At 38.5% G+C, this 26036-nt stretch overlaps 1 protein-coding gene and 1 long non-coding RNA gene across 10 annotated transcripts in view; one reads left to right on the plus strand and one right to left on the minus strand.

Moving 5' to 3' along the window:
- TSC22D1 (TSC22 domain family member 1) overlaps positions 1-25388 on the minus strand; it is a 134205-nt gene extending 108817 nt beyond the window's left edge. For 3 of the 6 annotated variants that reach the window (XM_078070337.1, XM_036097632.2, XM_036097636.2), the window contains exon 1: positions 21859-25046. In XM_078070337.1, the coding sequence (XP_077926463.1) occupies positions 21859-24683 (2825 nt within the window). In that variant the 5' untranslated portion in view covers positions 24684-25046. Of the gene's footprint in view, positions 1-21858; positions 25047-25297 lie in introns of those variants that run through there. The other 3 variants (XR_004919073.2, XR_004919074.2, XM_036097626.2) reach the window with 2 other exon arrangements.
- A 298-nt stretch (positions 25389-25686) lies between these two features.
- LOC118539268 (uncharacterized) overlaps positions 25687-26036 on the plus strand; it is a 46185-nt gene continuing 45835 nt past the window's right edge. For all 4 annotated transcript variants that reach the window (XR_013446959.1, XR_013446961.1, XR_013446960.1 and 1 more), the window contains exon 1: positions 25687-25822. This is a non-coding gene — a long non-coding RNA (uncharacterized LOC118539268). The remainder of the gene's footprint in view (positions 25823-26036) is intronic.

Below are 26036 nucleotides of genomic sequence, written 5' to 3' on the forward strand. Positions count from 1 at the left end.
ATTTCTACAGTTGTTCTATGATTATATAAAATACGACCATTAAGGAAAACTGGATGAAGTATATGAGAATTCTATGAACTAATTTGCAACTTTTTGGTTAAGTCTAAAATTATTTTAAAATAAAGTAAAAAATAAACAGGTTCTGAATAAGGTACCATATTCGACACACCTATGGAATGTCCACTAAGAAATATAAATATACATTTTCTAATATGAAAAGTTTACACCAATCTTTCTTTAAAAATTAATCCTAATGGAAATGACAACATTATGTCATGTTCTGTACTAATATCAATCAGTTGGTGATAGTCTTAAGTTTTTTAATTTCTTTGGTAAACAGTTCTCTACATAGAGAAAGTACGTGTGAGATCAAAAGAGAAAACCTTCTCACCCGCAAACAGAAAAACTAAATTATGTTTATGTTAAATAACTAGTTGTAGAAATTAACTTTGGGCTACAGCAAACATATGATAGAACAGGTGGAAAAAAACCAAAAGGTCTTCCAATTTAAATTGATAATTTAAATTATCTATAAACTTATTGCTGCAAAGCAGAAGGAATACAATATTCTGCTCATTTTGTTCTTTAAAAATGTCCATAAGAAACAAAGATTAGTGCCATAAATGTCCCTCTTGCATTTTTTTTTACTAAAAATCAAATGATGAAGCTACAAAATATTTATTTTTTTAATTTAATTATTTAAGTAATCTCTATACCCAACGTGGGGCTCGAACTCACAACCCCAAGATCAAGAGTCACATGCTCTTCCTCCCTGGGCCAGCCAAATAATCTACTTTCACTTGTAAAATCAGTTAAAAATATTCATGACCTTTTTTTTTTTTTTTACCATTTATTGGTATACAGCAAGTAATATATTATGCATCTTATATATACTGCCTCATTCAATCCTCACATTAACTCTGACATATACAATATTAAAATAATCAAAGTTTTACTGATTATTAAACTATGGCACAAAGTAATGAAATAACTCCCCCAAGATCATACACCTAGTAGCTGTAGAGCAGGAAATTCAATACCAGCTTGTCTCCAGGATCCAGAGTTTTAACTAATTTTATACTTTTTTAAGTCATATTATTTTCATTAACAATTAAACATTTTTTTCAAATAAATATTTGACAAACTGCTAAAATAAACACTGTTTTAAGTAGAATTCTGAAATTCTTTCCTTCAATTTCAAAAACATGAATCAGTTGATAGTTACTTGCTTTGTCATTTCTATTAACCAATGAAAGTTTGACAAGGCAATAAAACTTAGAAATAAAGTGTAGCAAAACTCAGTATCAGCAAAATAAATAACCTAGAAACAGATGTTTCTACTGAACCTGAGAAGACTGTATCTGAAAGTAAACTGAAATGGTAATCAGAAATCTCTCTTACCTTTTAGGTGTCTACAAAGAAGCAAGATGCAGAAAGGTTTTTTTTTTATTTGAATTTCTAGTTTACATTTCTATTGACTTGCCTAACAAATAAATCTATAGGGTAGTCTTTTAAATGCATAAGAATTTCACAAAGAGTTTAATGAGTTTAATTATCTTAATGTAATTTAACATCATATCTACAATTTAAGTCATCATTTCTGTTATGAGCATGATTAAAATAATAATCTGGCAATAACAAATTAGACTTTATTCTCTACTGATCGACAGCTCAATTCTGCTATCCAGAGAATATAATATATCCAGAGAGTATATAATATTCTGTATGGATGTTGTAGTTGTCCTCCATTGCAATGTATTTTAAAAATTATTTATGGATAGCTTGCAATATATATACTCAAAGAAAGGTCATTTGCTTCTTCATCTCAATTTGAGTCTAATAAAAATCAAATATAATTATATAAATGTAAATATGACATTAGAAGCAATCTAACTTTATATAACGCTTTATATAAGAACAGGGTGTTTTCCACTTCTTTATCAATAAAGTGGGGTGGGTTTTTAAAAGACAACACAGATATCTAATTATAAATAATGCCTTTAATCTACTCCATTATATATAACTTGTCTGGACATTGAGCCTGCAGTGATAAAAAAAAAAAAAAGAAGAAGAAAGTCATAATATCAATAGCATCTTGAAGTTTTAGAGAGAGGGCATCCTTTTCATCAGAAAATAAGAAAGCATGTGTTAATCAACTACTCTTCAGGTAGTTAATTTCTATACAGTAATGAGACTACACACCAGAAAAATGACAAATGCCCAACCTGATAAGCTATCCTAAATTTAAACCCTGGAAAAATACCTTAATCCTGGTATTTTACTGATTATTCACCACTTCCATTAGTGGATTCTACTTTACAGACATTTGGGGAGTAAGATTTTATAGTCACAATCCATGTGTTGAAAAGGAAAGTATTGCCAAGAATAGTAAAAAGGTATGAAGGGAAAAGAATATCACCACCGTCAAGTTAATAATTTAAGAAATATGATTTGCTATAATTTAAGAAATACGATGTGATATAAGAAATACATGAACTTTAGTTAGCATTGTATAGGCTAGCAATACAATTTTGTAAAAGCCACAACAGATCTAAGATTAAGCCCTTGAAAGTGCCAATACTACTAAATTCTCAATTCAGCAAGTGAGACAACTTCATATATGGATGTACCCCCATTAAGAAATGAAATTCGTGTTTTCCTTCACATGTTTTAATAAGTCACTCCTTCAAATTTTATTCAGAAGTAATAGAGTGTAGTACTTCTCTTTCCATTCTTCCTTCAAAACTTGAGTCAAATTTCTGAAACCGTCAAATGCAGCTAGTAGTTTTAAAAATTCTTATTTTCCACAGTTTTACAGACATTCCAAAAGAGCCAAAAATTCCTTCCTTAATCTACCAATATATCTTCAGAAACATCCCCAATAACCATTCTTTTCAACCCTTTGATAAATCTTTTAATCCCCAAAAGACTTCAATTTTTCTCCTCAGAATTTGACATCCCCATTTGTACTTTCTTTATCCATTTCTCAAATAAGTGTAACATAGGAAATGGATAAATGGGAGATGATAACGTTCAGTTGGCTCCTTTACTCTGTTAGGAACATCAAGCTTTATTTAACTCTAAAACATAAGAAACACAAAGTTAGTAAAAAGTTCTACATTAATGGTAATCAAAAAGCATAGAACAAACTGATCAGCCTCCCTATCTCTGAATGTTTACAGAGTTAACTAGTCCTTTCTATCCTATTTACAGATTTCCCCCAGGAATATACTAACTCATATGAAGTCTATCCCTAAGGTCTGTAAACCATTTACAATGACAAGGCCAATTAAATGAGGCTGCAAATATGTCAGTGCTGTAGTCTCAAAATATGTTCTTAAACTTCTGCCAGATGGCTCACTTGTTATATATATACTCACATGACAACAATTTTACTTTTATTTCTAATATAAATCAAATACTTATGAAAAACAGGGTGGTATAGCAGAAAAGGAACTATTAGCAGTAGAATAATAATTGTAGAGATGGGATCCAGTTGAAGCCTGCCACCATCACTTAACTATATGACCCAGAACATTTCTCATATATAAAATAAAGGGGATTAAGATTTTCCAAAGTGTGTTACAAAGAACACTAATTCTACAGGACAACATTAATAAATGTTAGATGATCAAAAAAGTTGGTTAAGGTTAGTGGTCAGTAAGTAAAATTATCTCTCTTCTGCAGAATTTCTCAGTCTTTAATACATTAAAATGCAATGTTAACCTCCAAGATGTATATAACAAAAAGCATTCCCCAAGATTCCTGGGCTCTAGAAAAATTTTTTATTTTTTGGCTTGAAAAAGTGGTATACCAAAAACACTAGTTTCGAAACTTTTATACTAGATTTCAAAATCCAGTTCAATGAAACTTTGAAACCTAAAAACCAGGTACTGGCTCATTATATTAAAAACAAACTAATTCCATTCATTCTAAGGAGATAGTGTTCAGTCCCATATGGGACGGAGTATGGAACAGATGGTTTTCAGGGCACTATGCCCATCTAAAACAATCTTTATAATGAAAAAGTTTAAGAATCACTTGATTAGGGTAATAGTTCTATTGTGGAATATTAACAAACAGCCAGAAGACACTATATTCCTTGTAAGTAACCCCTACTCCCATTAAGAGAGAGAGGAAGGTGTGCTTTGTAACAACTTTTGTTTCTGTAAATTTTAAGAATTTCGAAGCACTTCTCAAATAGTGATAATACAGTCCCAGCAGCCTAGGTCAGAAGAATTAATCCCTGATGCCTCCATTATAAGTAATAAATTCCCTTTGCTCATATGCATCTAGAATGGTGATACCAGATACATGACATTCTTAGGAGGACTGAGAGAGAGAGTAGTCACTCTTTTCCTACAGGGATTAATTCTCTTATGGAGCCCCAGGCAGAAAGGCTATATACCAAAACTGTCACGAAGGTGCAGAATCACTGGTTTAGAAGGCTATCGTATGGAGAAAGTCTCCAACTACATAGGCAAGCTTTTAATTTTAATTTACAGTGCTTCTGAAAGGAATCATTCTTACTTGCACAATAAAAGCAGCTACCATTTACAAAAACTACTAAGAACTGAACTAGGTGCATTACATCCTTTATCCCCTTTAATCCTCCCAACAACAGTGCAACTATTACTCCCACTTCACAGGTAAGAAAACTGGGCTTACATTTACATTTACAAAGGTCACACAATAAGAGGTAGCATAAACAAGATTAGATACCAGATCTGATGCCAAAGCTAATGCTCATTAAACTCTACCTCATTGTCAACTATGCTCCTTAATCCATAGCCTAGATTAATCAACTTATTTGAACCAAAAGGCTGTCATGCACACCATATACAGAACAACTAAGCATAATATAACTTAATTTGGATAATTCAGAAGATATATCAAGATCTTATGATGCTCTTTCAGAGTACTAGACAAAACTCTTGGAAGACCAAAAGCATGATTTTTTTTCTTTGTATCCTTAGTACCTTTGTTCAGAGCTAGCATAAATAACAAGCATTCAAATATTTCTTAAGTAAATAAATCATCACAATACCAAGAAAGATTAGAAATACTATAAAAAGCCTCACAGGCTAACAGACAACTGCTTAAACTAGCTTAGGTACTTTTTCTAAAATATTTTACATTGCTAGACTTAGAGATGTAGGCAACAAAACTGTTTAATAATTTACCAATTATCACCAGATCCTCCTCTTTCCCTTCCATCCACTTTAACAGTCTTCTAGACCTTTCTATTTCTCTGTTTCTGCTCCCTTACTCATGTGTTGAGTCTCTCAGACCACTACATGGCATTTAGGTCACATATTTTTAAGCTCAAATACAGCACAACTTGGGTTTTGTTAGGCCAGCGTGTCTACTTGTTAAAAGCTTTTGTTTTTGCATATTGGATTCATTTCTTAATAAGAAAATTTAATAAGCTACTGGTAGATCCCCATGAGCTAAAAATTTGAGTACAACTAGAAACTAAACCTTTAAATAAAAGGAAAAGACCCAAAATGGGTCTCTTTCAGCCTTCTATTTCACAAAAGGCAACCCCACTTTTAAACATTCTCTCTTCAGGGGCGCCTGGGTGGCTCAGTTGTTAAGCGTCTGCCTTCGGCTCAGGTCATGATCCCAGGGTCCTGGGATGGAGCCCCGCATCGGGCTCCCTGCTCGGCGGGAAGCCTGCTTCTCCCTCTCCTGCTCCCCCTGCTTGTGTTCTCTCTCTCGCTGTGTCTCTCTCTGTCAAATAAACATTCTCCCTTCAGGGGCAACTGGGTGGCTCAGTGGGTTAAGCGTCTGCTTTCAGCTCAGGTCAGGATCTTGGGATCCTGGATCTCGGGATCCTGGGATCAAGCCTTGTGTCGGGTTCCCTGCTCAATGGGGAGTCTGCTTCTCCCTCTCTATCTGCTGCTCCCCCTGCTTGTGCTCTCTTGCTTGCACTCTCTCTAATAAATAAATAAAATCTTTAAAAAAAAAAATTCTCCCTTCATTGTGATTGCCTACGTGGATGGGGAGAATGGCAAATTTAGGCTGTCAAAAGCGTATCAATAAGTAAAATGTCTAGAAATGCAATCACTTGTACAAGATGTGAAAATTATTGGCTTTCAGTAGCTTTTGGCTATTTCATATTAGTGGAAAGTGAAATTATGGAAAAAGTGACTAAAATTCATACTATATATTAAATGATAAATTAAGGTACTATACCCATTAAGATCTTACTATTAACTACAATTTAAAAAAAAGTTCCAATTGCTTCTTTCTATAGTTCCAATGTTTATAAATCAGGAAACATAATCAAAATGAAGGAAAGCAGCTCTACTGTAAAAATTCTGAATTAAAAGAATACCTAATGCAATTGTCTCAAAAAAAATAATAAACTCCCTCTTCTAAGATAATAAGCAAAAAGACAAGGTAAATCCTGTTCTTCAACTTACTACAAAAGTATTCACATAAATTAGCATTTTCTTCTTCCAATAATAAGCATGAGATGAACATATAAGCTATAACCATTCAAAATTAAAAGATCTGAGTCATAAAATGTGCTATTATGATTCAACTGATTAAAGTGAGTTTTCTACTTTAAGAAGTATCTAAATGTAATTTGATCATGTTAAGCATTAAAAAATATATATCGTAAGTATCAACAGCTTATTGTAAAACCTCACTAAATGAGACCATAGAAGGCTACTAATCTGACTTACTGAAAGGTTCAAGTCATAAAACTATCCCTACACTCAAGTCTTAAAAGTTGGATTCCACTTACGCAAATTCTCCAAATTTAAAGTTTATTCTTTAGCAAAAACTTAGAAAATTTAATCATTTGCAGTAGAAATGTTTTCAAAATTAAGAGAGTTAATTAGGAGAAAATAATATTAAGAGAAAATAATAACTAAGATTGAAAGGATCAAATAGGAACATCAGTCACTGTACAACTCTACAATGAGAATCCAAAAAAATCTACAGGGCCAAATGCCTCCATCCCCACAGGCTGAAGACTGCTTTTTATAGTTGTCAGCTGCCACACCTCTTGCTGCTCATTAGTGGCCAGGACAAACTCCAGAATGGTTAAGAGTACAAACTCTGGAATCAAATCATCTAGTGGAATACTCGCTCCATCACTTGGTATTATGTGACCAAATTACTTAACTTGATAATATTTTACCTAAATAATATATCAGCCAATAATATAGTAAAAGAAAAAGGAATTTTAGAATCATCCCTCTGTCATACAATGCTCAGGTCCCCTACAAATTTATCATTAATCTTAAATAAATTTACCAAAAAAAAAAAAAAAGCTAAAGAGGTCAAAATTCAAATATTATATTCCTTCAATAAGCCTTTAATATACTTGTTCCTAAAAGGATTGGGGTTCAGTATCATGGTTAATTATTATGGGATTCAAGAATGAAAGCAGGAAACATTATAAGATATCTAATTTGGACTTTACCCATCTCCCCATTTTGGATCCACCCCTCCTCCCTGGAACGTGAAAATAACTAAAAATCCTAATAATAAAATATAACAGTTGTACACACATATAAATCCTGCTGTCATTTCAGAGAATAACTAGTAAATAATATTTGGTAGATCCCCAAAGAAGAAAATAACACAATGAAGCTGAAGAACAGCTTTGGAGTCAGACAAAACACTATTCCAACATTCTACAGTAACAGGGAGCATCAGCCAAAGAGAAGACATGGCTCCAAGCTTGGCTCTGAAAGGGAAGTTAAGACAAACTAGTAATAAAGCCTAAAAAGAGGAAGAAAAGGAAACACCCAGACATGTGATGGTTTATCAGCACCTGAGCAGTGGACAGCACTACAGCCCAAACCCGTATTTTTTTTCAATTCACCTCATACCACCTTGCACCCAAAGCAATACACTTGAAGGAACAAAAATCAAGCAAAAAAGGTAACTTTTTAAAAGCAGTATTTTTCTAAAATAAATTTGCTAATACAAGTTTTATTGACTATCATCTTTAAAAAGTAATTTTTAAGACATGAGTTTTTCCTGGACAGAAAGAGAATCCCTGTCATTGTTGAAAATACCACAACAAAAACACAACCAAGAAAATAAAATTAAGCATAAACAAAAACTTCCTTAGGATGTAAGTGTGTTAGGTTATCTATTTCATAATGTCACTTTCAACTGGTGAATCATTCAATACTATATCATGTTTCTTTGGGGTATTCTTAAAATTTCTAACTCCTACTTTGCTGTCAGGCTATAAGCTACTACTTTGCCCAATGTCACCTTACCTGCCTTAGAATCCCATTTCTTTTCTTTCTTCTTCCTCATCTGCTTTAAGATGGTAAAGCTAGCAAATATAAGATTTAAAAAGTCTAAAAAAATAACCAAAAATACTATGCAAAAATAGCCCGGGCTTGGGGGGAGGGTGGTACCCACATGGCTTTCTTTTGTGATAGCAATTTCAAGCAGTTTGGAGGCCTTTACAATCTAGAGATGTATTCCAAAGGATTAAGTTACCAGTGTTCAACCTCTGGATTAGTAGTGTGTGGACCGGGTCCTTATCTCCTTAGTTTTCCTAATGAGGCCAAGGTCACTGACTCAAACCATTATCTCAGATTGTAACCACAAAGAGCACATGCCTCCATTTCCACCACTGACAGAAAAAGAAACTACTGAGTTTCTCATACCCCATTAGGGAAGGAAGCAACTAGATATCCCAAATAAAGTCAGCAGTTCCCTAAAACCCAACACTGGGACCAGGTCACTACACAGCACAAAAACTAAAAGGGGCCCTCCATTTCATGTCCAATTACGTTCAGACTCCTCAATCCTGCCTTCAGTGCTTTTCAAAGTTAGCCTTATCTTCTATCTTCCTGTACACAGACACCATCACCTACCAACTCAGACTATGTCCTATGCTCTTTTCCATTAAATACTCCCTGTACCTTGAACCTTCTTGGTGTAAGTTTTCTCTACTAAAATAACTTCTCTCAAATGTCACCACTTCAAAGGCATGTGATCTGATCTTTACCTTCTGACTCTCAATACTGCTTTATTAATATCTCTCATGACACATATCCTACCTTTGTCATACTTTTCCCATTTATTGCACTTCTATCCAAGTCATTCCCTAAATTGTTTCAAGCAGCCTACAAAGGTAGATCTAAATACTACAAAATAAATTATAAATAGGTGAAAAAACCTGAAACAAAGGACCAAAAATAGTAGGAGAGTAGTATTTGGAGCCTGTTACCTATTATCTTTTTCTTGTGTGTGTGTGTGTGTATACATATGCAGATCTATATATATAGATACACACTTACTCTTGAATAAGGAGGCTCTCCTTAAGGATACAGTGCTGTGCCAATACTTATTAAATCATATCCTTGCAAATACACAGGATAATTTGTAATCTAAGAATTTCAAGAGGTTCTTTTAAAAATTATATTCCACACATATATGTATATGTATATCCACACATATATGAATATATTCTCAAAATTTTAAATGGCAAGTGAAGTGAAAGAAGGCACCAACATATAAAGGAATAATTTAGTTCGTGGCATTGTAAATGTCAATAAAATAATCAAATTACTCACATTTAGTGTCAATGACAGCATTAATGCTTTTAACATTTTAAATAACTATATATACTATTTCCCTTTTGGTAGAGACCTAAGAGTGCCCAGGGGATAGAAAGAAATTATTCCTCCTCTTTCCACTGCCTGGAAGAGACTGGCAAGGGAATGAATGAAAAGAAAGGAGGGAAGGGCCTCTATGATCACTAATGTAAAGAACCAATCCTAAAATATTAGTTCACACTAGGATTTCTTTTCACTACCAAATATATTTGGGACACATCTGCTTTGGATTAAACACAGATAAACCCTATGAAAACAAACTGCCAAAAATCCTACCTGAAGGTTATGACCACTTACCCACCATACCTTTAAAACTACAGCTATAGATAATGGCCTTTCTGAGAAATTAGGCTATTTTTGTCTGTTTCTCAAAATGAGAAATATTTTATACTATCTTCCTTGAATGTGATTTAGTCAACAAGTGTTGAGCGCCAGATCACTCCTAGATTCAATCTGCAGTCACTTCCTATGACAGCCTAAGACACTTAACTCTATTAAGTCCAACTGCTGCCTTGCTGATGCCCTGAATGCATTTATTTCTTCCCCTTTTTATTAGTACTCTCTTACCTGAAACATTCTCCTTCAACCTAAAAAGTCCATTCAAATAACACTGCATCCCTGACCTACCAAAGGTCAATTCTATCCCATCTGTGAACTTTGAAGGCAATTTCCTATGTCATTTTCAAGACTAGAGTTCCAGTTAGTCTAAGAAACATTTTGTAGCACTATCTGAGAATTCACTTAGCCTTTCTGAACTTGTTCCTTCATCTATAAAACAAGAGTTGAATGAGATCTCAAGATTTCCAGCTCTAAATTTCTGATTTGTTGATTCCATATTTCATGTCATTTAAAACTGCTATTTAGCTCTTACTGTTGTCATATAATTTCACCATATGTACGTCATATACACTCCCTAAGGACAAGAACCATGTTTGATTACATTTTTGCCTACACCATTACTATGTAGTAATTTACACATAGTAGGCACTCAATAAATATACCCATTTGATAGGCTGCTGAAGGGGAGACAAAAGGAATTTAATATAACAGGTACAGTAATATATCTGGGAAGAACTGAAACTTACTCCTGTGTATCAGAATGGCTATGCACATAATGGTAACAGAATGGCAAAGTATCTGGCTATAACGATATCCCTACCCTGGATGTTTATGGGGGTTTTTTCTGCCACATGTCTGAATGCACTCATTCGACAAATATTTCAAAACATACTATGAGCTCGGCACCATTGCATGCAGTGAGAATACAGAGGTAAACTAGATGGATAAGGTCCTTGTTCTCATGGGGCTTATATTCTTGAGTACAAGAATAAGAGTAGCATCCCCACTCAAACTTCCAAGATCAAAAAAAGATTATTTGAGGATATAACAAGAATAAGAGATATCTGCAGTTCCCAGTGCCTTCCAATAGATGAAAGCTGACTGAGAAAACAACTCTCAATACTGCTTTCAGAACACCTCAGTTCTGATCATATGCCACAGAGGCCAACAGAGCTCAAGGGTCATTAAGAGTACAAACTCTGGAACCCAGACTGCCTAGATTTAAATCCTAGCTCCCACCTACTAGCTATGTGACCTTGAATTCAAGTTACTTATTCTTTTTTTTTAAGTTAATCATTCTATGCCACAGTTTTGTCACCCACAAAATGGGGATAATAATAGTACTTACAAGGCATATAAGATTTTCTGAGAATTAAATAAGTTGATATATGTAAAGTGCTCAGAACAACACTGCACCTAAGTACTATAATTTTGAACTCTCCTACAACTACGACTACTACTCTTACTAGCTAAATTGTTATAGAGCCTATGAACAAGTAAAAACAGTACATCTGAGTACACACAGCAGTAACTCAATATTTAATCAATGACTGAATAAATGAACCAGACTGTTCTTCCTCTGTGAAAATTGAACAAAAGCATCCTATCAACTTTAGTACTGTTAGGACTCAAGGGGATATAATCTATTTCAAAGTACTTTGTTAAAAACAACCCCCAGAAGTCATACAAGAATATGGTTTCATTACTATTACCAGTAGAAATGTATCATAGCCATATCATAGCACAAATCTAGTGCTAGATATTATTTAAATTGTATGTTTATACCTTCAAAGCATTCCTAACTAGTCAATATGCTGTTTATTACCATGTGAATGCACACTAAGAAAGTCTAATACCAAAAAAATTAGGTAACTAGATGAGCTGGGGGAAAATGAAGTCTTATCACAATGAGCAATTTTATAATCAATCCAACTACAACTTAACTCAAAAAAGGAATACTCAGGCATGTACCCAAGGTATCAGAAGTTCCCCAACCTGAGTGGTGAGCTGATATTACAAAAATAATCTAGGAGTCCTGGGGAAATAAAATGCTATCATATCCGTCTTAACCACATGAAGCTCAGAGTAACCCTTTACTCTATGGCTTCGTGGATGGGGAAGGGCAATACCATCCATACCATGGTAGATCCATACACATAATGATCTAAAGTTAATCCTTAATAAAAATTAATCTTAGTAAATCTTCTCCCCAATCAACACAAATACGGTTTTAAGCCAGGCAACCAGGTTTAATACGGATTGGTCTCTCTCACAACTGATGATCACTACACTACAACATCAGATTCCATATTTTCCCTTCTGTTTTTAATTACCCCAACCTTCAAAGTAAAGACCTCATCTCTCAACACTTTTTTATGCCCATTTAATACCCATAGGTAATCAAATTAATTTACTAATTCTGATCACCGCCAAGCCTTTTTCATCTCCCTTTACGTAATCCATAACTTACCTGTTCAATAACAAGTAACCATAATAACCATAAGGAAAATAGATCAGTTAGGAATTTTAAACAAATAATTATTCACTGAACTGCTTAATAAGGAAAACTCTCAATACAAACAAATGACATTTTTACAACTTAAATGTTTATATTTTCAACAGCTCAAACTGCACCAAAGGACTTCCAAGACAATACTTGGATACTATTTAAGCTTCATTATATGTTGAGTGGATGAACGAGTCAAAAGTTGATAAAGAATACTGATATTCTAATTATGAAAAAATAGGGGGTTTTTTGGTCTTAATCAAGTCGGAGAATTTTATTGGCATAAACAAAAGTAAATACAAAATAAGCATAAACATAAAACAAAATGCTTGTTATAAGCAACAACTAGGATTGCTTTTTTGGCTCATAAACACAGCAAAAACTAATCAATTAATTCTGATTCACCTCTACTAAAGAAGGAAACAGTGATATCACATGGTCATCTATACAGAAGTTATTTACCTTTCAAAGATACCATAACAGTGATTATAAAAAGCCAAGGTGTCCTTATCTTACACCACTTTGCTTCACTTATTCACTAAGTAGATTTTTACTAAGCATCTATCTGTTAAGCACTGAAATATACTTTGGATATGTAGTAGCAAACCAAACATCCCTGTTCATGAAGCTTAAAATCATCAGATAATCACACACACAAAAAAATAATTACAAACTGTAATAAACATTATAAAAGAACAGTGTTAACAAAGAACCTGAAAAAAAAAAAAAAAAAAAGAAACAAGGAACCTGAGTTTAGATTGCTATGTCAGAGAAGGCCTATCAAAAAGTGACGGTCAGTACATCTGTGAGGAGCCCCGAGTAGTGTACAGAATTGCTGAATCACTATACTGTACACCTGAAAATAACACACTGAAATAAATTTTTTTTATAAAAAGGTGACAGTTAAACTTTGAGGAGGAATGGAGGGCAGGTGACAGCGGGGACGTTCAGGCTGAAGGAACAGCGTGTGCCTAACCCTAGAAGAAGTAAGAATGGATGGCAACTTGAGGAACTGAAAGAAGGCAGTTGGAACACAGAAAGTAGGGGGGAAGTGGCATAATATGATGTCAGAGGTAAGCAAAAGCAAAAAGTAATTACTTTCAAAGAAATGGGAAGGCTTTAAAGGGTGTTGGGCAAGTGAGTGATCTGAACAGATTTTTATTTTAAGAATATCATTTTGACTACAAAATATAGTATCAGAGAAACGCAAGAATGTACGCAAGAGGCTGGTGAGGAAGCTACTGCAGTACTTTAAGTAAGAGGTAAACATGTCAGACTGGAGTTGGGGCAATGGGGGGACAGCAGATGAATTCAGGATATATTTTGAAGGTTATGGTCAGGATGTATGGGGTGAGAAAAGGGGAGTTATCAGGAATGGTCCTCAGGTTTCTAAAGTGAAGAACTAGTAAGAAATAGTAATTATTAAAATGAAGATGAACAAAACAGAAAGAAATTTGAGGTTAGGTAATGAAGAGGTAAGTTTGTGCTCTGATAAGACTATGAGAACACAAGTGGAAATGCTTTATGAAGGCAGATAACGGTATCACCCTAAAGCTAAGGGAAGTGTGGGCTAGTGGTGCGCATTCAGAAACTGATAGCATACAGACTGTATTTAAAGTCACAGAGCAGATGATCACTTAGGGAAAAGGCAGTAAGTGGGAAGAGGACTCAGAAATCTGAAGAAACTCCAACACTGAGTCTGACAGAGTAGGTGAATCTGAGAGAGACTCAAAAAAGGGGGCCGGAAAGGTGGGAAGAAACTAAAAAGGAGATCCCTGAAAGGAAAATAGAGTGTTTCAAGGAGGAGGAAAAACAAAGGTCAGCTAGGCTCACTGATGCTGAAAGGTCAAGTAAGATTTCCATGTCAAATCGACTGGTGAGAAAGAAATAATGGGGGGAAGGACACGTGAATATACGTGAAGCTAGGAAAAAAAGTCAACCTAGACTCTAAAATTAATTATAAATAGTTCTTTAAAATAATGTAAACAGGGGCGCCTGGGTGGCTCAGTCATTAAGCGTCTGCCTTCGGCTCAGGTCATGATCCCAGGGTCCTGGGATCGAGCCCCACATCGGGCTCCCTGCTCCGCGGGAAGCCTGCTTCTCCCTCTCCCACTCCCGCTGCTTGTGTTCCCTCTCTCGCTGTGTCTCTCTCTGTCAGATAAATAAATAAAATCTTAAAAAAAAATAAAATAAAATAAAATAATGTAAACATGTAATTCGTGTAATTTCTTTTAATGGGCCATTAAAGCATATTCTTACCATGACATATTCAATGCTAACAACACGGTGACACAGCAAAAACCAACCACCAGAGTTCCAACATTGCAGCATGCTTCTAATATCGCAGCACCAGAACAGGTCATGCTTTGCATAGTTTCATAGTTTTAAATTCAACTTTCTAAACAAGAAGCAAAATCTACTTGTCTTACAATTCTGAAGCCAAAATTACAAAGACTGAATTTAAATTAGAAATTAAAATAGTTTTCCTGAAAAGATAATCTTCATACAACTTTCAAAAGAAAAAAAATATTAAACTTAATGCATTTAATATTTGCATGTCTAGTGTATTCCAGATACATCAGTGTGATGACTTTAACCACTGTCTTCTCACCAAGGGCTTATGGATAAACATCAGTATGTTCTATGGTAATTCTATTATTTGCACAAATACACAAATCAAAGAAGCCTGCCTTTTTTCAGGTTTTCAGCCACTCTATTATTTATGGGCATCAGCCTTACCTCTTGTTGGCTTTATTAGTAGAAATACCAAAAGACTTTTAATTGGAAAAATGATTTTTAATATGAGCTGTTCTACTGCTACGTATGTAACCAGAGACAGCGCCACCTCTCTAATAAACTAAGCTTCAGTTTATTCACCAGTAAAACAGAAAAAAACTTAACTCACAGGGTTGTTGAGTTGGTTTAATGTGATAATAAATATTAACTGAATCTAATCCGAACATTTCTAATGACTTCTGTGAATTGAAATGCCAAGTTATATACTATTCTTATTTCTACTGGATATAAGCCCAAGCAATTCCACTCTTAAAATTTATGTACTTATTATAGATCAAATCTTGGAGCAATGACTTTATTAAAATTAGCATCATTCTTTACATTTAATAGTGGAGTATTCTACAGTTAAGATAGGTATACAATGATAGTAAACACAATTTATATTCCTTTTCTAAAAACCCACTAAAATTACCAAATAAAATGAATTTTTAAGATAGAAAGACATAAGCCCACAAAAATTGAGAGAACGGGTGAAAAGACAATAGCAACAAAAATTTGGAAGCTGGAAAGCAGATGGTTGAGTGACAAATGACTTAGCAAACACTAGAAAATCAAATCTTTAGCAAACATTGGAGAAAGCCAAGAACAAACCCAATTTAAACTGTAAAATCCCCAAAAGACTCAGCAGTTGGCAGTATCACATACATCCGCAGTGGGATATGGGGGAGAGAGGGAGCTAAAATAAGGAAGATTGTTTAAAAGTCTTTTTAAGAAGTAACCAGCTCCACTGATCCCAACTGTCCTTCCCCAATCCCAACAAAAAACTGAAAATACATTGTCTGGAGAATATAAAACACCTTATCTCAAGATTGAAAAAATCGGGTATAGCTGTAGACAGGAAACATACTAAAAACAGGGTGATTGAGTGAAGAAATATATATGGGAATGCCAAGACTCCCCCAAAACCTTTTACCCAACTTCCCTCCAGTCCCCCACAACCTTCATCTTCAGCAAGAAAGAGCCTTCTACAAGGATATCTAATCAGCTCAAAGGAAAGACATGAAGATACTGACATCAAAAGTCCTCCAACCAAACATCCCAGCCTGGTTACTATACAGTAAAGCTAACAAGTCTCACTGAGGATTTCTAATTCGCATTTTACTTCCCTATTCACAACACAACCACCAACCATCTAAGGGAAGGCTATAGTAGAACATGAAAGATAAAGACCGAAGCAAATATAAACTAAGAAAACAAACCTGGGGGACACTGATCACACAAGGAGAAGAAATCTTTAAAAAAAAAAAAAAAAAATTATATATTCAGACAGCTAAGAGAAGGCATTATTGTTATTAGAGCAAGATACTATTTAAAAGGAGCAAAGTCAAAAAACAAGTTTTGGGAAATTAAATATATAATAACATATGAAAACTCAATAGTAGTAGAGCAAAAAGAAAATGAAATGGAAAATAGGAAAATACAAGAAAATTAGAAAAGAAGTCAAGAAGGTCCATTATTATCCCAATAAGAAGAGTTTGAGAAAGAAACAGAAAGTGGAAAGAAATAATCAAGACCTCATTCAAGAAAAAGTCCCAGAATTAAAAGGTGTTTCCAGACTAAAAGGGCACACCAAGTACTCAGCAACATGGATGAAAAGAGACCTACACAAGGACCCCTCACTGTAAAATTTCCAAACACTGGAAACAGATACAATCTCAAAAGCTTTCAGAGAATTAAAGAGAGAGGGGAAGAGAGAAAAGCGTAAACAAGGCAGAAAAAAAGGAAAAACGAAACACATACATACACAGGTCACATATAATATTTGAGAAATCAGAGTGACTTCAGACTTCTCAAAAGCAATATGGAAGCTAGAAAGCAATGGAGCAAAATTATAAAATAATACAATTTTACATGTAGTATTCTTAACCTAACCAGATAATCAAATGAATGTCAGAGTAAACTAAAACCATTTTTTTTAAGATTTTAATTTTAAATAATCTCTATACCCAACATGGGGCTCAAACTCAACCCTGAGATCAAGTGTCATATGCTCTACAGCCAGGCATCCCCTAAAACCATTTTAAAACATCAAGTAAGCCAAGAATGAACATGACATGGATCACAGCAAAATGGAAATCCAACCACAGGAGAAAGTGAAGGGAATCCCACAATAATGGTTGTGTACCAAGTCTAAAAGACACTCAGTCCAGAATGGAGGTCAGAGGGGCATGAGAGACTGCCTCAGGAAGATAAAATTGATAACAATACCTGATATGTCTGAACATCTCAAGAGACATTTGATGAAAAGTTGAATTAGTATAATTACAGCAAAAACTAAGCCAGGGGTGGGGCAGAGACATTGAACTTCAGCCAGATCACCCTATGGTAAAGCTTAACAGTCAACAAGTCACTAGACTAGATAAGCTCTTTAGTCTCCTAACGTGCAAGCAGCCGACCACACCAAGAATTACCAGACATCTGAGGAAAGGCTCTGTCACAAAAGGCAAAGCAAAAACGGTGAGAAAGGCATACAAAAATGGGAGAAAATTTGGAGGAAACAGATGAAAACTTGGTGGGGGGTACCTACTAACATTTCTATATGCTAAGCAGTATACAGAAATATATATACTATATATTCTAGTACACTATTATACTAGATAGCTGGGGTGGAGTGGAGGGAGGCAGGGAAGTGCGGTACATTGTATAGGACAGGAAAAGTGATATTTTACAAGAATACTGAATAATCAAGAGTGCTGGAATCATAACTATTAAGAAGAAGGAGTGCCAGGAGGTAAAGGAGATCAGCTGAGTAGGTGATAACAAAGCTAAATCCTCATTTTCTATCCAGGAAGTGAATAAAACCGAAACAAAAGCACAGAGTATTATATTTAACACACACTATACAGGGCATATGAGTTAGACACAGTTCTAAGGGCTTTCCAAATTCATTTCCTATAACAACCCTATGAGGTAGGTACTATTATACCCATTTTTTTTAAATGAGCCAAATGAGGCACAGAGAGGTTAAGTAGCCCAATATTACATAAAACTAACAGTTGACAGAGGAAGATTCAAACCTAAACAGTCTAATTCCAGATTCCATGCTCCTAACCATCTAGCCATGCTGCATATCCAGGAGCAATATAAGCATATTGTTTACAGACTAAGAAGTAAACATGACAATCATCTAAAAGAGGTGAAAGTGACTGCTTTTGGGAAAGGAAAAATGGAAAGGAAGGGGGCAGGAAGCTTTTGTTTGTTTCCATAACCATGTAAATTATTTGACCCTTTGAACTGTGCAGGTACAACCTAAATAAAAATTAAAGCCTATAATTTAGTATTTTATAGTTAAGATATTTTATCTAATGCTACCGTCCTCAGAAGTAGGCAAAATGAGTATTACTATTTCATAGATAAGACTTTCATTCCTCTTTAATAAAAATTTGAGAGCCTACTACATAACAGGCATTGTATTTAGAAAATAAATACCAACTCACCTCAATGATGAGGTGAAAGAGGTGCAAAAGAGCAAGTCTTTTTATTCTTTTCTTTTCAATTTATTGCATAAATTATATGATCCTGCATCTCTAACAGTTGTGCTTATGATGAGACAATATAAATTTTAAATAGTGACAGAAAAAGCAGAGAAAGGTCTGCTCGTTAATTCATTCAAAAAATATTTAGTTCTTGTCCTTCAAGGGCTCAGAGTCTTGTGAGGAAGACAGGTAAACATAATTATAATTGAATGTGTGCAGTGCACTTAAATAGAGGAACACCAAAAAGTGCTCAGAAAACAACATTCCCTGGGTAAAAGGAATGCTTCAGAGGGAACATCTGAGCTGAGTCTTGAAGGATGAAGAGAAGTATGACCAATTTTACTTAAGAGGCCGTACTAATAGTTGGAAAACACAAAAGACTATAGATCAGTGTGAAATACCTGTATCTTCCCTGTGTTATAAAGGTAAGTTCATGTTAAAAGCTAAAATAGGACATTAAGACCTTTTTGATGAGAATGAATTTTAAAAAACAAGATACATAAACTCCTGACCTGTGTTTCTAATTTTTATATTCTTGCCCAATGATCAACTGAAAGCATTTTCCACGTGCCTAATAAACATTTTAAATTTTAAAGTGTTAAGAGTATTATTTCAAAAGAAGACTAATCTTTCATTTGCCTTACCACCAAAAAATTTCACTGTTAACATGGTTTCTAAGTCATATATTGAAATTATAATGTACCCCCTCCTCCCATGAGAGAGAAATTGGTGACCAAACCCCAGAAGATGCAAGTGACACGGAAGCTATCATGGGAAGAAAAGGTAAGAAGAATTTTTTTAATCATTGTCACTTTTTTCTCTTGTAGATACTCTCAAATTCCCTTCCAAGAGCAAATTTCAATGAAACATTTCTTCTTCTAAGCTTTAGGGGTAAAAGAAATAATATGCAGTAAAACACCATAAAGAAAATAATATACATGTTTATCCTTATTGATCTTTATAGGTATTTTAGGGGTGACACATTTTGATTTTTCAGCGTTTAAAGGATACCTATGAAACAAAAATTTTCTGGTTTTGATGACTTAACTTTGATGTTAACTAACAAAGGTTCAAATATGTAATAAATTCAAAACAGGCAGAGTCAACTCAGATTACTTTACACCAACATTTAATCATACTTCAGTATATCTTTTTGTCCCTTTATTTCCAAACCTTTCTACATAATTTGTCCCTAATTAATCTTCATCTCAGTTACTATACAGAAAAGTTAATTTTGTACTAAATATCTTAAACTGACCTCTACCCCTACAATTAAAAACCTTGTTCTAAGTAGCAACATCTGACTTTAATTGTCTGGAAAAGCAAGTTGTGCAAAGCTCTATCATGACCTACCACCAGGGGAAGAAAAAAAGGAGAAAGTCATGCCAGGAGACCACAAATGGTAATTAACAAAAATCATGGCAGGTTTCAGTTCAAAATGCTTGGTTTTCATTTGTGTATTTCATCTAAGCTTTTATTTCTCTGAATTTAGCATCCACATAATATACCTGATTTTCAGGGGTTTCACTCAGTCACACCCCTTAGATTTAGAAAACATTAATATTTGGGGTAAATAATTCTTTAAAATTATAGTGAATATTAGCAATCACAGGTTAATATTAGCATATGAAACAAAGTTTTATCAATAATTATAAGAGGACTATTAAGGAAACTACCCCTTAGAAGAGGTCTACCTCTTAAGTACAGTTTTGTATACATGTTACAGAATACATCTGGTTAGGTAACAAGGTTTTAATTATACGACTCCTGGAAAAATTATAAAAATCTTGAAAGACAAGATTTTAAATCATTTCAATTAACCATGCTTTACACCTTTTGAGTAACTAAAAAAAATATGTATCATGAAAACCTCACTGCAACATTGGCCTTTGTTCTCTTTTTCTTAAAACTGCAATTCTTTTGAAATACGCTCAATTTTTCCGAAATGAAAAACCACAAATACACATTTAGAATATAAATTTCCAATTGGTTCGATGAAAGTTCAATCACAAAAATCTCCAACTAACACTAAAATAATTAAAATGAACAGCCTTTGTCATTAACTCCTATGATAATATTTTGATCAAGGTTAGTCACAGACCAGCAAATCTGTGAAAAGACATTCCTTTAAAAATCAACTTAGTTTAAAGCCATGTAGAATCATTAGAGATTTCACAACTTTTCTAGGCAGTCAGCTTAAAAGACACAATTTGATTCAATGGCATGCTTAGAGCATTATTTCCAATTCAATTACAAAAACACTGGTTTAATACTGTATTTTTGGCTTTAGGTATTTTTTTGACAAAGAAGGGAACAGGTGGAATAGATTATCAGGAGAACAAAGTCTTATTTTCATACCTCTACAAATTCAACCCTCCAAGACTTTCCTTACTCTTTAAAATGGCTACCACCTTGATCTACTTATACAAAAGGAAAAATGTACAGGATACTACTATCAAAGATGAATCTGGTAATTTTGACAGTGTATACCCTCCTCCCCCACGACATACTTTTTAAGATTCCCATTCCTGTTCTGTTCAGATAAAATGACCATTAAATAAGTACACAAAAGTTGGTCAATTACAGTACAAGGGCAACCTATATAACCCAGACTAGGTCATCTTTCCTGTAACGTCTGACTAGGAAAAGCAGGTAACATTATCTTTCACAGACTAAGATCAAACACAGTAGAAGTGAAAAGGATTGTCCAACCTAGTAAAGGAGAAACAACCGTGGGAGGCACAACCCCCCATCAAGAGATGATCACAAGGATTTTAGGAATTCAAATGAGTAGACTTACTATTATACAGGTTAGCACAAATTTTCTGTTCATAATAAATCTCTTTAAAAAGCATTTTATGATTAACAAAAACCACTCGGTGCCCCCCAGGCCTACACGTAATGCTCAATAACTCGTCTGTCAAATAGTTTACGTATTACTTACACCCACTTGCTATCCACTCTGAAACCATTCCGTAACACTCTTGCGCTAGGGAACTTACCGCGAAAACACATTTTCATATACAAAATTGAAAAACTATGTAATGCCTTCGACAAATGTCGTGCATACGCACAGCTACGAAACAGATTAAGTGTGAAGCTGCTGCATGTCTGCAGAAACATGGCATGAGCTTACCTCTCATCCTCGCCATCCACCAGGGGTGTCGTCAGCGGTAGCACCTTCAACGGGAAAAGAGAAGCAGAGGCTGCTAGGCTGCTGCTACTCCCATCTGAAACTGCTGACATTGCCCCACTGTCACCGCTCATAGTCTGAGGTAAGCCCACTAAGGAGGGTGCCGCTGGGCGCCTGGCATCTTCAATTTGGCTTCCAATCGCCTGAGCTAAGGACTGTGCAGAGAACTGAGTAGAACCTAGCGGGATCTGTGGTGCCAGAGGCAGATTTATATTAGTTGCTATCAAGGGAGGTTGACTAACACTTGGAACCAAATTACCATTTTGAGTGGCAGGGGTCTGTGCTATATTCTGTGGTGGAACCAAGTTTGTGGGGGCAGAAGGCATTCCAGAAGGACCAGCTGAACTAACCTGACTGGTAACAGAAATACCACTAGCAGAGGGCAGAGGACTAACTGCAGGCAACTGCTGCGAAACTTGAGCTACTGATTCTACTCCTTGTGGCTGGGGAGGCACAGGTAACAAGGTACTCTGGGGGGCAAGGACCAATTGTTGAGGGAGGCTCGAAGCACTAGTCTGAACTCCCTGATGAGTAATCGCAGTTTGAGCGGGTGGACCTATCTGTGACGATGGAGGAGCACCTTGCTGAGTAACTGAAGGTGTGACTTGGGTAGAGGGCGGCTGCACCGCAGTAGGTATGTTTGCTTGTTGACCAATATTTGCAATTTGACTGCCAGTAGGCGCAACAGCTCCTGCCGTGTGAGCCTGGCCAACGGGCTGGCCAGATGCCCCTGCAGGTTGTGCTTGGATTGCTGCGGGCTGCACGGGCAGCTGGAGACTCTGCGGCTGGGCCGTAGGAATCACTGTTGTCCCTGCTGCCACTCCTGCAGCACTGGGCTGTCCGGAGGACACCGCTGTTTGAAGAACCGGCTGCGGCTGTACATACTCTGCAGCGGGATTCGGAGTCACTGCTTTACCATGGCTCGGGACCGTCTGCGTACAGACAGCCGCCTGCTGCTGTCCGTACTGTAACTGTTGGGCTGGTGCCCCCGGAAGGGGGGCTTGCACTGGAGGAGCCGTCTGAGAGTATGGCAGCTGGGGTTGAGCCAAACTGGCAACGGAAGGCTGCTGACCTACAGCTGAAGTTACACCAACCACACCAACAGGTGACGGCTGGATACCAGCTGCAGCACTGAGCGTGGCTTGCAGCTGAGGATAGCTCAGTTCTTGAGGCTGTAACTGTACTTGCGTGATCTGTGACTGAGAAACACCGGCAGCACCGGGGCCACTGAAGTCCATCTGCTGAAGAGCCGGCGGCGGCGGCGGCTGCTGCACCACCACGGTAGGGGCCCCCATCTCTCCACTTCCCACACTCTCCGTGTAGTGACTCAGTGTGCTGACGCTACTGCTCACTGAGCTCCCGCTAGTGCTCTCCCTCTCAGAAGTCACTTCTACCGGGTTTTGTTTTACAGTTTCCACCACTTTATTTATCACCACACCTTCTGCAGCAGGTACAGCATATTCTTTCTCATAGAACTCGGTGCAAGTCCATCTACCTTTTTTAAAGGGTTCAGAACTAGAATCTAACTTCACAACTCTGAACCTTGACGTGTTAACTGTGGGTTGCTGCTGCTGACTTGAAACTGATCCCACAGTCATCCCTGCAGCTGCGTTAGGGGCACTGTTAACACCAGCGGAGGAAGAAACAGTACCATTGCCCATGCCACTCAAGATATTCACATTAACACCGCTGCTAACTCCAGGCCCAACACTCGCACTAGCAGCACTAGGAATATTGCTTGCATTTATATTAGCATTACTAAGCATGCTGCTCGTCACACTAGGATTAAAACTACCCACAGCAGTAATGTTAACATTATTCATTGTATGAGTGCCAGTAACGGAACTTATACCTATACTGCCGGTCGTACTTGGAGCACGGATATTAGTCATTACAGATGCAGGTGAGCCACCCGATGATACAGCAGAAGTTGGTGCAGCTGGTATAACACCGTCAGAGCTTCCAGTGGCAGAGAGTCTTCTCGATACTGGACTTGAGGGTGGCCCTCCGGGGATGGATGTACTGGCCACACCAGCATGGGATGGATGGTGGTGCCCATGGTGTAGGTGGTGCCCATGATGAATGTGATGGTGGTGATGGAGGTGGTGTGGATGAGCATTCCCATTGATCACAACATTCTGTTGGGGAAGGTGAGGCAAATGAGGCTGCGGAAGGTGGGGCTGGTTGGGAGAGACTGCCCCAGGTGTCTCAGCTTCCTGGAAGTTATTTAGAGTCTCTTCTGAGGAGCTGCGTTCAGGCTCCCCCAAGTCAGTAGCCCTGGAAAGTGACACATCAAGGATCTCGGAAGAAGACAGATCTTCCGTGTGAGATTCATCCAGATCATCATAGCTCTCAGTGTCCTCTGCTATACTGTTGTTAGAGCTGATGCTGGCGGAGATCTGAGCCGGGGTAACGCTAGTTATCTGGAAGCCACTTTTCTTTTTCATTTGAGTTCCGCCTGGCGCAAGAGGCTGTGCCTGCAGCTGAGCCTGCGAAAGGAGGTTCAGGCTTTGTGGAGGCGGAGGCTGTGGTCCCGACGTAGAAGATGCTGCAGGAGGTGGCGGCTGGAGCAGCGACGGAGGCGGAAAATCCTCGGAAGATGTGGCACTACTAGCAACGCCGGTACCTGCTGCACTGAGAGCAGAGGCGCTGCCACTACCGCTGCCCCTTCTGGGGAACATTGCCGGGTGCGCCATCTTCCTAGCACTAATGTCTGCAGCGGCCGCGGCCGCGGCCGCGGCGGCGGTGGACTCAGGCGGCTGGTGCATTGTGTCGGGTACCGGGGGGCGGAGGAGGCGAGTGCAATTTCCTTCTGCACCGTAAGCTTTGTATTCAAGACGCCGGGGAGGAAAAACGGGACCTGACGCTCCGCCCGGCGCGGTTCCTCCTTCTCCTCCTCCTCCTCCTCAGCCGAAGGCGCCGGCTGCTCCTGCCTTCGGGGGCGAGCTTCGGGAAGGGAGGATGAACGAGGGTGAACAGGGCGGCCAGGGACCCGAAGGGGGGACCCCTTCAGTCCTTCGCCATTCACTTTCCCCTCTAGTCTCACACCCCCCTTTATATTCCGCTTCACGTGGGGTGCGGGGCAGGAGGGAGGGGGGAGACAAGGCAAGGGGGAGACAAGGGGAGGGGGTGGGAAAACCGAGAAATGCCCACCTTCTCCGGATAACTCAGAAGCCACCTCAACCCCTCCTCCCGCCGCGGCGGCGGCGGCCGCTGCAAAACCCTCCCGGTCGCTCTGCACGAAGGCAGCGAGGAGCGAGTGTCGCCTTCCCCTCGCCACCCCAGCGCCGCCGCCGCCGGCGAGCCCCGAGCTCAGTGTCGCTCAAACCTCCCCTCCCGGCCCCGCTGTCCCCGCTCGGCCCTCCCCCCACGCCCCTCGGACCCTTTCAAACCCCCTGGGCTCGCGGCGGCTGTTCCGTGAGCAAACGCTGGCCGCGGCTGGGGCCGGGGCGGCGAGGCTCGGAGCGGGGCGGCGGCGGGGCGCCCGGTACGGTGAACCCAGCAACGAGGCGCGGGCGGGCGCGCAGAGACGCCGGGTCCTCGCGGAGCACGGCCGGGGCGAGGCGGCGGCAGTGGCAGCGGGAGCCCAGGGACCGCTCCATCACTGGCAGCCATGGAGCCCGAGCATTTTCCTCCCTCAGGGCAGGCGCCTCGGCTCGGCACACGTCCTCGGGGAGGAAGGGGCCGGCGCCCGAGCCTCCCCGGAGGGCGGCGGGATGTGCGCTAGCGCAGAGGGGTGCGAGCCGCTCCTGTCCTCTTCCTCCGCAGCCGGCTCGTCCTCACCCTGCTGCTCCCGCGGCCCGGGCGGGAGGGGGCCGCAGGCAGCGGCGGCTCCTTCTCGGCGGCGTTGGTGGCCAGACGGGCTGGTGCAAGCGACTGCAGCCGACGCCGTTCAAAGGAACGAGAGGTGGGGTTGGTCGGTGTCGGCAAACGGGGCGGGTGAGTGGGTGGGTGCCGAGGGAGGGCGGCGGGCGGGGAGGGGGCTGTGATGGTTGTTACTAGTGCTCTTCTCCGGCTCCACCGTATCCCCCAGTCTCTCGCGGCATCGAGAGAGGAGGGACCAGCGCCCGAGCGCAGGAGGAGGAGGGGCGACCGCCGGCGAGAGGAGGCGGTGGCGGTGG

The sequence above is a fragment of the Halichoerus grypus genome, chromosome 4, assembly GCF_964656455.1.
Source record: "Halichoerus grypus chromosome 4, mHalGry1.hap1.1, whole genome shotgun sequence".
Lineage (NCBI taxonomy): Eukaryota > Metazoa > Chordata > Mammalia > Carnivora > Phocidae > Halichoerus > Halichoerus grypus.